This window comes from Bufo bufo, chromosome 6, assembly GCF_905171765.1.
Source record: "Bufo bufo chromosome 6, aBufBuf1.1, whole genome shotgun sequence".
NCBI lineage: Eukaryota > Metazoa > Chordata > Amphibia > Anura > Bufonidae > Bufo > Bufo bufo.
Window position 1 is genome coordinate 31,187,398 of NC_053394.1, and position 12,153 is coordinate 31,199,550.

At 45.2% G+C, this 12,153-nt stretch overlaps 1 protein-coding gene across 1 annotated transcript in view; it reads right to left on the reverse strand.

Moving 5' to 3' along the window:
- Nucleotides 1-3,251: 3,251 nt before the first annotated feature.
- Nucleotides 3,252-12,153, reverse strand: part of SLIT1 (slit guidance ligand 1) — a 292,661-nt gene continuing 283,759 nt past the window's right edge. The window contains exons 32-37 of the mRNA XM_040437323.1: nucleotides 11,811-12,048; nucleotides 8,178-8,308; nucleotides 7,245-7,399; nucleotides 5,256-5,544; nucleotides 3,786-4,000; nucleotides 3,252-3,678 (exon numbers count right to left, since the gene is read on the reverse strand). Coding sequence (XP_040293257.1) covers nucleotides 3,440-3,678; nucleotides 3,786-4,000; nucleotides 5,256-5,544; nucleotides 7,245-7,399; nucleotides 8,178-8,308; nucleotides 11,811-12,048 — 1,267 coding nt within the window. The 3' untranslated portion in view covers nucleotides 3,252-3,439. The remainder of the gene's footprint in view (nucleotides 3,679-3,785; nucleotides 4,001-5,255; nucleotides 5,545-7,244; nucleotides 7,400-8,177; nucleotides 8,309-11,810; nucleotides 12,049-12,153) is intronic.

Here is a 12,153-nt window from a genome sequence, read left to right on the forward strand (position 1 = left end):
TATGACGGAATGAATAACGGAATGCATCTAAAGGCATTCAGTCATCGAATTGCGTTATGGTCAGTGGTAACGGAATCCATAACGCAATTCACCCTTTACCACGAAACAAAGTGTGAACGAATTTCATAAGCGCAAATTTGCTCATCTCTAGTATTGAACCCCATGATAATACAGCATGCAGTGAGCTCATAAACTCCCCCTAGTGGTGGATGCAGATGGACAGAATTTCATCATTAAACTCAGTGTGTCTTTACTGTTTGGAAGTGATTTTGATTTATTTCACATTTTTTCTATTTGATTACAGAGCTATTTTTAAAACTTGGGAGGTCAACTGCCTGTCATGTTACAGACACAGTCACGGTCACTGTTTCTTCCAACCTGCTAGTTCCTATTAGCCACTCGCCCCTGTAAGTACTGTGCACTCCTAACAACTGCTGTAATCACAACTGCAGTTCTGATTTTGACCTTCATTAAGAATGTGCTATATGGTATAAGGAGGGTCAGTGACAAATATACCCGTTTTATCATTACATGTAGAGTTATATATATGGAATTTCCAGCAGAATGTACATAGAGTATAATATAGGTGAACTAATGTATGTACACAGTGATTCCACCAGTAGAATAGTGAGTGCAGCTCTGGAGTATAATACAGGATGTAACTCAGCATCAGTACAGGATAAGTAATGTATGTACACAGTGACTCCACCAGCAGAATAGTGAGTGCAGCTCTGGAGTATAAGATGCAACTCAGCATCAGTACAGGATAAGTAATGTAATGTATGTACACAGTGACTGCACCAGCAGAATAGTGAGTGCAGCTCTGGAGTATAAGATGCAACTCAGCATCAGTACAGGATAAGTAATGTAATGTATGTACACAGTGACTGCACCAGCAGAATAGTGAGTGCAGCTCTGGAGTACAATACAGGATAAGTAATGTAATGTACGCACACAGAAACTTCAGTTGCAGAATAGCGTATGCAGCTCTGGAGTATAATACAGGATGTAACTCAAGATCAGCATAGGATAAATAATATAATGTATGTACAATTTACTCTACTTTTTCTACAGATTATAACCATATATAACAGGAAAAACATCCACTTTAATATAGTTCACGCTGATATACAGTCATGGGTTACAGACTATAATTTATTATGAGCTATTTGGATCGTGTGATCTGCTTGAAATACTCCGGGAAAAGCTACTGTGAAATCCACATACAAATTGTCATTTGGCAGAAAGCATGAAGTCAAGTTCATATCTTGCTGTTTTACCACGTTCTGGTCACTGTGGTATTGTACTGCTGCAGTCAGACCTTGTGTGTTAGTAAATGGCATTGTTAATACACCTGTTCATAGAAATGGTGGAGAACCACTGTTTATGTCGCACTTTTCCCCATTACCTTTGATGGGGAAGTCGGGGGACAATGTGTCGGAAGAATGACATGTAGAACGGATCCTGTATGCTGTTTGTAGCTTCACATAGAGAGAACCAGGTCCATGACGTTGGGTTGATAAATGCTTGTTCTTTATTGTCCTTCCCTCTCTAGACTTATGGCCGAATCCCGGGAGGGGTTACCTTGCACACTGTGTGGCCCCAGGTTCATCAGACGTCACTGTTAGCACTACACTAGTGGCTATTACACAAGCATTTGGACATCAGGCTTAGTATAGTATGAACATACTGATATATTACTTTAATGAACAGGTCTACACTTTGAGGGTCACCCATTGCATTAAATGCATGACCGCCTTTTATAAATGGGAGCAATTAGTTGAAATTGAGCAGTAGCAGATTCTGAGGTTTTATGTTTAGTTTGTTAAAGGGGTTGTCCAGAACTTAAATACTGATGATCTATGTTCAGGATAAGTCTTCAATATCAGATTGGTTGTTGTCTGACTCCCAGCACTCTCACCAGTCAGCTTTTTTAAAGGGGCCACGGTGCCTGGATTTTTTTTTCCCTCGGCCTGTGACGTCACATGGCCTTTCTGCAACTCTGTCCCATTCAAGTGAATGGGCTGCAATACCAAGCACAGCCACTAAAGAATGTATGGCGCTGTGCTTCACATACAATTAAGGGCCCATTCAGACTGCTGTAGTGCTTTGCGGATCCGAGATACCGGCAGTGTGTGCTCCGCAATTTGAGGACCTCACATGACTGCAACCATAATAGAAAATGCCCATTCTTGTCCGCGATTGCCGACAAGAATAGGACAAGCTCTATCTGTTCCGCGGAGCCGCACACGCATCTTTTGTGGCCCCATTGAAATGAATGAGTCCGCACCCATTCCGTAAAATTGTGGAACGGATGCGGACTCATTCATACGCCCATCTGAATGAGCCCTAAAAGTCTGCAGCGCTTCAAACTGCTGATCGCAGGGTTGTTGGGAGTCAGAGCCCCACTGATTTGATTGTATTGACTGATCCTGAGGATTGGTCATCAATATTTAGGACCTGGAGAACCTCTTTAGGTGGTCCATGAAAAAAAGGGCTTTTTTTTTTTTTCTTTGAGAAACAGTGCCACCATTGTTGAGGAGATGTGTCCTATCCTGCCATCTTCAAGTTCATAATGCTGAGGTGCAATTCCAGATGCAACCACTGACCAACGGTGGCGCTGCTTCTTAAAGAAAACAAAAAGACTCTTTTTCTGGACCATTATTTCATATAAGACCTTCCACTGAAAAAAAAATAATATATATATATATATTTTCTGGCTATCATCACCTCAATGTGGCTTACAAAATAAAAATAAAAAACTTTTGGGGACCTACGTTACATTTTCCCTCCTGCCATGTAAGAAGAAAATCTAAATCTGTATAAAAAACCAACAACACATTAATCGGTTGTATTTCACAGACAAAAGAAAGTGCTTTATGAAAATGATGCGATGATCCCCCTACTCTTTCTTGTTACCGTTACCTCTTCCTAGGAGAAGTTAAAGAATCGGAAAGTATATTTGTAGAACATTCCGCGCTATACAAAAAAAAATAAAAAATGCAATACTGTCACAATGGTTACAAAAAGAAACAAAAGTAACCAAAAAGTTATCTAAACGCCAAGAACCAGAACCAAATAGACATAAAGCTTCCTTCGCGCTCCGTGTAAATCTATCCACATGGTGTATAAATACATTTTGTGTTTTTTTTTTCTTAAAAAATTCTCTATCTACACATTTACCCTCTACACATATACCTTCTCTATACCTCTCCCAAAGATTACAGCACTATACAGCCAGTCAGCATGTGTGTGTGTCTCCATGGTACTGTTTATACATAGAACTGAATGCCACAGACATTAAGATGTTCACACATCTGAAAGGGAAGCAGAGTCCAGTTTTACAGAATGTATTGTCCGCTTTTTTTTTTTGTAATTTTTTGTACATTTTTTTAATCCGGTGTGGTATGATCTACGACGATCCAGTCCATTTGAGATCCTACATACACTGGGAACAGCCGCACTTTATTGGCTTCTCTACGTCTTCCACGAAAGAGGAGCCGTCGCTGCACTCGAACGTGTACTTCCTGCGCTTCATGCGTAATCCCGTGCAGCAGCCCTGGTTGTTGCAGGATCCACGGCATTCCACCCACGATGCTGTACGCGTGGTTTGGCATATGGCGTATCCCCTCTGCACTTGGTAGTAATCGCGGACGGGCTCGCCTCTGCATTCTGACTCTGTGTGAACGGGATGACACAATGAAATAATTGTGAGTGTTCGTTAAGGTGTGTGTGGGGGGGGTCCCGCATTGCGGTGGCAATTACGTGGCGTTAGGAGAACCTACCTTGATCGCAGACTTCACCCACGTAGCCGTTGTCGCACTCGCAGTACGCTTCCCCCATGTCTGAGATCTGGCAGCGCCCGTGCTGGCACTGCAGGTTCTTGCATGGATTATACAGCTCTCCTCCTTGCTGATTGCAGAGGGCACCCTTATACCCGTCCTGGCACAGGCAACTGTAGGTCACAGAATCCAGGGGCATGCAGGTCCCATGAACACACCTGAGGAGAAACATACTGTCTAAGCGGCTTGTAACAAGCGGTATTTACCCCCTGTATTGCTCAGCCATCAGAATAAATATTTGAAAAATATATATTGTATGCTACATTTTGTCCTGTCCTATTTACCTGCCCAGATTTCCATCGCCTGGAGACGCCTTTCCACAACGTGGACTATGACTTCTAGTAGAACCGTGATCTCCAACCTGTGGCTCTCCAGCTGTTGCGATGCCACGCATTCCATCATACCGCAATAGCCATAGGACAGGGGTCAGCAACCTCTGGCACTCCAGCTGTGGTGAAACTACAACTCCCAGCATGTTCCATTCACTTCTATGAGATTACTAAGAGCAGCCAAGCAAGTGTGCATGCTGGGAGTCGTAGTTTCACCGCAGCTGGAGCGCCGAAGGTTTCTGAACCCTGCCATAGCATATCAGGGCATGATAGGACGTGTCGTTTTGCAACAGCTGGAACATTGCAGTACAAAATCATCCCAATGTAAAGGGGACGTCGGGTAACTTCAGTGCACAGCGTATGACGGCATATAAAGTGGACAGGGTTTGTATAGCTATAGTGTGGCCCCACAGACTCATGTCCTAGGGGGTCCAAGAGTGAAGGTGGGTGGGACACTTCATTTTGGAAGTGCACCATGCCAGGTGTGCCCAGCCATTTTTAATAGTCTGGGTCACATGCATTTACGGGCATGCAACAAACTAGGGAACATGGTGCACAGCAGCACTCTTCATCCACACGCCGTTTCGTCATATACCAGTCTTCATATCCTCACCTTTGCAAATATCTATAGGCGTCACCTCCTGTGTAAAAAATGGTACTGTTGGGAGTTTGCATGCATACATCCATATGTCGTTATTGTGCACACGGAGCACATTTACCAAAATCGGTGCTATATTCCCTGATATGAAACAGGTGGTGGAGACTTTGATGCCTCGAAACGTCTAGAACAGGAGTCAGCCACCTCCGGCACTCCAGCTGTTGCGAAACTACAACTCTCATCATGCTCCATTCCCTTCTGGGGGATTTCAAAGAACAGTCTAGAAAGTTTGCATGCTGGAAGTTGTTAATTTCCCCACATGTGGAGCGCTGGAGGAATCCCATCGGAAAATTGCTTCCTCCTGCTAGGTATCCACACATGGATCATATCAGCCCAATTCCTCTGGTCCTGAAATCTGTGACCCAGCATGTCTCTCCCCGTAGGTCAGATCTCTGACGGCTAGGTTAGTGTGGGCTTTGTACTTACTTATGGCCGATGCAGGGGTTGCTGATCTGCTGGTCGCAGTGCGGGCCCGTCCACCCCGTCTCGCAGTGGCAGACCGGTCCATTGACAGTGTTGGGCTGACATATGCCATGGAGACAGAAGAGCTTTTTGCACGGTTCACACCCTGGCACGACTCCGGGCTTCATCTGCGTCTTGGTGAAGTCTTGCAGCTCGTTGTTAATATACAGGTTTCGGATGCAGCCGTGGAAACTGGTCCCATTAAGAATCTGCCATAGTCTGAAAGCAGCGGAGTTGACGTCCACTGGCATGCCTGGGACAGAGACACGTTCAGGGTTTTAGTTCTGTTCTGTGCTTTATGTGAATTGATTTAGACGTTCAGTTAGTTCCTCGATTAATGATTACTGTGGGGGCAGGGCCCTTGGCGTTTTTGGTATGAATTTAGTTTGCCTATTTATAAATATAATATTGGTCACCTATCCTCAGGATAGATCATCAGTATCTGATCGGTGGGGGTCCGACACCCAGGACCCCGCCAATCAGCTGTCTGAGCGGTCGTGAGAGTCATGGCCTCCTCGCAACTTACCAATCACAGCGCCGTACATTGTATAGTGGCTGTGCTTGGTATTGCAGATCAGTCCTATGCATTTGAATGGGACTGAGCTGTGCCTAGGCCACATGACCGATGAATATGACGTCACTGCCTCTTCAAAGAACTGGTCAGCGGGGGTGCCAGGAGTTGGACCCCCGCCTATCTAATACTGATGACCAATATCAAAATCTTGGACAACCCCTTTAAGTTTACAAGACAAGATGGTTACTGGGAATGGGACCAGCGCTGTAGTTACTAGCCTCGTCCATTACACAATGGGTGGAGCTGTGGAGCTCTGGTGCCAGCGCTACGACAGACCAGCTGATCAGGGTATTGACCCCCGATGATCAGATATTGACGGTTTATCCTGAGGATAGGCCATCAATATAAAAATCCGGGAAAACCCCTCCACTGTATCTGTTTTTTCTGGTTCTGTTCCTTTAAAGAGGACCCGTCCCCTCACCTAACATGTCTGTACTAGTGTCTGCTTGCATCCCCCATGTAATAACAACTCAAAGCTCCAGATGGGCGCTACCATTTGGGGGGATGTCCCTGCACAGTCTGACACTGACAGCACTGATTCTGGTTGGATAATGTCAGATTGTGCAGGGAAAACCCCTCCAACTGGTAACACCCAGTTGGACCTTTACTGCAGAGCTGGCAATTTGGTCATAAACTTCTAGTAGGAATACTAGAGGAATGGCACAACATACAGCCATAAGGACAGAAGCTCTAGAATTGGTAAATGCAGGTAGTTATTAAAACAGACATGTCAGTAGAGGTGACAACTCCTTTTTAAAGGGGTTTTCAGACTTTTTTATACTGATGACCTATTCTCTGGATACGTCATCAGTATCCGATCGGTGAGAGTCCGACACCTGGGACCACCACCTATCAGCTGTTTGAGAAGGACGCTTACTTCTGTGAGTGCTGAGGCCTTCTTGCAACTGTCCCTAGGCCAAGTGACGTCCCATTCATTGGTCACATGGCCTAGGCGCAGCTCAGCCCTTTTCAAGTGAATGGGGCTGAGATGCAATACCAAGCACAACCACTATACAATGGACGGCGCTGTGCTTGGTAAGTTGTAAGGAGTATCCTCAAACAGTTGATCAGTAGGGGTCCTGGGTGTCTGACCCCCACTGATCAGATACTGACAACCGGTCCTGAGCCCCAGAGCTTATGTCTGGAAAGAGCATGAAATATCTGTAGGGTAAGTACACGTCTTTGAAGGGTACCTCCAGCTATGACTGTGGTCGTGTTGTGAAGGCGGGCCTAGGCAACCTTATGACATTGGAAGCCTTTACCTTTCTAGGTAGGCGCCTCCTGGCAGGAGATGAGGTTGCGAGCATAAGTGGAGCTCCCCTTTAATTATATAGAGTGGCACCAGCATGACTCTGCATACCATAGATACACCTACTTACCTCCCACATACAGCGGAGCTTCGCTGTTAAGAGTGTAATGTTTCCCAAAGTTGTCCATGGTCATCGGGGCGCCGCCGTCTATCGACAGATTAACCATCTGGTCAAAGGTAACTAACTCCACTGTGTGGAACTGGCCGTCATTGATAGTCTCTGCGCTGGAGAAGAGGAATTGTCAGGAATACTCCCTCATTATCCTCCTATTCACACAGTACTGGCTCCCCGGGGAACGTTAAGAATGGCCTGCTAATTCTACATTAGAGAGTGACAGTGCCGCCATATGGGGCACCATGCCATCTGCCGACGGCCCAGCTCCAGTAATCCTCCGTGAAACAATGGTATCAGTATCAGATCACTAACCGATCCCCGGCAGGCCCCTATAATAAAGCCGTCTGCCCCTCCCCGCGCCTGATTTACTGCGCTGCAGGAGGAGACGCACATGTGGCGGACATTTGTGCTAATTGTTTGTCCGTTTGTAGAGGAAATTGCCTTCAATGGTGGATGATTTACATGTCGTCGTCAACCATCCATGCAGATTGTCACTTAATATCTGCAGACCCGTCGGGGAAGGGGGGGGGGGGCTCTTTACGTATAGGGAATAAAGAGGAACAAAGACCCGGCCTGAATCTATTGTGATTAGGTTTATATCCCAAACAATGCAGAAAATGTCCCCAAAAATTTAAAAAAATAGAATTTTTGTTAGGCTGACACTCTAACCTTGATTTATGTAGGACTGTATAAGCAAGCAAGCTGGCTTTTAAAAAGGGTTGTATGAGATTAGAAAAAACATGGGGTGGCTTCTCTAGAAACAGCACCCCTCTTGTCCACAGGCTGTGTGTGGTATTGCAGCTCAGTCTCATTCAAACTGAAGGGGGCTAAGCCGCTATACCAGATGTGACCAAAACGGTGGTAAGGAATAAAAGTTCTAGCTCTTACCTATAGATGGCGGAGCTGGGGAAGCTTCCGGGGTCATAGCTGACTCTCACGTGACCCTGATATAACTCTACAGCCATGTGATCGCGATCGCCGTTGTACAGGAGGATGCCGTTGTCTTCGGCCGTTGAGACCTGCACATAGGAAGGGGACAGTGAATAACTCCAGTTCCTAAAATCTGAGACCTCCAGAAACAGCGCCACTCTTGTCCATGGGCTGCGTCTGGTATTGCAGAATTCAGGTGAATGGGGCTCAGCCTCAGTAAAGAACACAATATCACATGGAAGCCTATGGGAATTATGGAAAGAGATCCGATTGCCGCCCGTGCAAATATTCATTAAATATATAAGACATGAATACCCCCTTAAGGGTCTCCTTGTCCTTTAAGAATTTTCATCTCTTCTTTCCGACAGTCGGGTGTTTGTCACAGTGACAACTTAAAGAGGAGCTGTCACCTTTACTGGCGTGTCTGCTTCAGTAACTACTTGCATTCCCTATGCAATTTCTTTTCAAAGAACTCTATGTTGTGCATTCCCTCTATTATTCCTGCTAGAAGTTTATGAACCAAGGTATAACTGGGTGTTACCCGTTTGGGCTGTGCGTCCCTGCACAGTCTGACATTGTCCACTGACTGCTATCAGAATATGCAGAGACACCCCCCAGCTAGTAACACCCAGTTGTACTTTAATTCATTATCTTCTAGTAAGAATAATAGAGGAATGACCCAAGAGTCTTGGGTCTTGCTGCAGAATTGTTATTACATGGGGAATGCAAGCAGTTACTAAAACAGACATGTCAGGAGCAGTGAGAGATCCTCTTTAAGAAATATTAGCACGCACACCAAACAAGTGTCACACCTGCCTATCTTGGCTCCATGTGTTCACTTGGAAAGGCGTCTTCAATACAAAATGGGGGTCATTTACTAAGACCGTTTTTTTTTCCCACCAGTCTTAGATTCTCCCCTATGCTGCCGTAAGATTTGGATAATTCATGACGAGGCGAATCTATAGAAGTCTGTGTGCTTGGCGCAAAAACTACTCCAGGAAATAGTAATTTTCTGGGGCCAAAATCCCAGTGCCCAACACGGCAAAACACCGGCTGTGCAACTAAATACTGTCGCACAGCAGATCAAATAAGGGACTTGCGACTACACGACTAAAATAGTTGCCAGTTCCTTAAGAAATGACCCCCAATATATTCCTAATCTGTCACACCTGGACTTCTAGTGTCACATCCGGTGTATGGCACCGGTATAATGAGTGCAGTGAGATTCTTTTAATTTGCCATCATTTAGTTTTAAAAAGTCTGATAATCCAGGATTATGGCATGACGTGGAATTTCACCAGAAGCAGGGAAAACCAATCAGGAAATCCTCTGACTGTCCGGAAATCCAGAATACAGTTGCAAGAAAAAGTATGTGAACCCTTTGGAAGAATATGGATTTCTGCACAAATTGGTCATAAAATGTGATCTGATCTTCATCTAAGTCACAACAATAGACAATCACAGTCTGCTTAAACTAATAACACACAAAGAATTACATGTTACCATGTTTTTATTGAACACACCATGTAAACATTCACAATGCAGGTGGAAAAAGTATGTGAACCCTTGGATTTAATAACTGGTTGAACCTCCTTTGGCAGCAATAACTTCAACCAAACGTTTCCTGTAGTTGCAGATCAGACGTGCACAACGGTCAGGAGTAATTCTTGACCATTCCTCTTTACAGAACTGTTTCAGTTCAGCAATATTCTTGGGATGTCTGGTGTGAATCGCTTTCTTGAATCCGTCTGGCCCCAATGCATTCTCAGTGGAGGCGGATCCACTGAGAATGCATCCGCCTGCCAGCGTTCAGCCTCCGCTCCGCTCAGTGAGCGGACACCTGAACGCTGCTTGCAGCGTTCGGGTGTCCGCCTAGCCATGCGGAGGCGAGCGGATCCGTCCAGACTTACAATGGAAGTCAATGGGGACGGATCCGCTTGAAGATGACACTATATGGCTCAATCTTCAAGCGGATCCGTTCCCCATTGACTTTCAATGTAAAGTCTGAACGGATCCGCTCAGACAACTTTCACACTTAGAAAATTTTCTAAGTTTTAATGCAGACGCATCCGTTCTGAACGGATGCGAACGTCTGCATTATCGGAGCGGATCCGTCTGATGAAACATCAGATGGATCCGCTCCGAACGCAAGTGTGAAAGTAGCCTAAGCCATTCTGTTGTTGATTTACCTCTATGCTTTGGGTTGTTGTCCTGCTGCAACACCCATCTTCTGTTGAGCTTCAGCTGGTGGACAGATGGCCTTAAGTTCTCCTGCAAAATGTCTTGATAAACTTGGGAATTCATTTTTCCTTCGATGATAGCAATCCATCCAGGCCCTGACGCAGCAAAGCAGCCCCAAACCATGATGCCCCCACCACCATACTTCACAGTTGGGAGGAGGTTTTGACGTTGGTGTGCTGTGCCTCTTTTTCTCCACACATAGTGTTGTGTGTTTCTTCCAAACAACTCAACTTTGGTTTCATCTGTCCACAGAATATTTTGCCAGTACTGCTGTGGAACATCCAGGTGCTCTTGTGCAAACTGTAAACGTGCAGCAATGCTTTTTTTGGACAGCAGTGGCTTCCTCCGTGGTATCCTCCCATGAAATCCATTCTTGGTTAGTGTTTTACGTATCGTAGATTCGCTAACAGGGATGTTAGCATTTGCCAGAGACTTTTGTAAGTCTTTAGCTGACACTCTAGGATTCTTCTTCACCTCATTGAGCAGTCTGCGCTGTGCTCTTGCAGTCATCTTTACAGGACGGACACTCCTAGGGAGAGTAGCAGCAGTGCTGAACTTTCTCCATTTATAGACAATTTGTCTTACCGTGGACTGATGAACAGCAAGGCTTTTGGAGATACTTTTATAACCCTTTCCAGCTTTATGCAAGTCAACAATTCTTAATCGTAGGTCTTCTGAGAGCTCTTTTGTGTGAGGCATCATTCACATCAGGCAATGCTTATTGTGAAAAGCAAACCCAGAACTGGTGTTTTTTATAGGGCAGCTGTAACCAACACCTCCAATCTCATCTCATTGATTGGACTCCAGTTGGCAGACACCTCACTCCAATTAGCTCTTGGAAATGTCATTAGTCTAGGGGTTCACATACTTTTTCCACCTGCACTGTGAATGTTTACATGGTGTGTTCAATAAAAACATGGTAACATGTGTTATTAGTTTAAGCAGACTGTGATTGTCTATTGTTGTGACTTAGATGAAGATCAGATCACATTTTATGACCAATTTGTGCAGAAATCCATATCATCCCAAAGGGTTCACATACTTTTTGTTGCAACTGTATCTGATAATCTGGAGTTCCCAACCAGGCTGGCGAGCTGTTAGTGTATCTCTAGTTATTAGAGGCTTGTTACCGCCATTATTGATGTAACACTGTATCACCTTGTTTCCTTACTTTCCACGTTCTACATTTTGCCGCTTTCAAGGACAGAATTTTATCAGTTTTTTGGAGAGACGTGTTTGCAAACTGTCATGTTACCAGCTCAGCATTGTCAAGCAGATGGGCGCGGGTTTTTAATTAGCTGACGTTTCGCGCTGCGTTTGATACACAATTAATGGCTTATTTACACCTACCTGAAGAGTGATGTTTGCCCGGGGCCAGTTCTGTAGGTCTGTGAATTGCAGGTAGGTGTCTCGATCCACGAAATTCACACTCAAGAGTTTCTCGCACCTGTTCCCTCCAAAGCCAGGAAGACACTGGCACACGGCGCTGCTGCCCACGTCTATGCAGTTGGCTCCGTTCTGACAGTCAGCCAGCTTACACGGGTTTGTCAGGGTGGACGCTTGTGACGGCATTTCACAGAGCTGCCCGCTGAGAAAGACGGGGGAAGGTAAAGTTATTGCAATATGATATATACCAGAGTAATCAATGCGCCACACAGCACGGGCCTTATATGCTAAAGCGCAGACCTGTTCA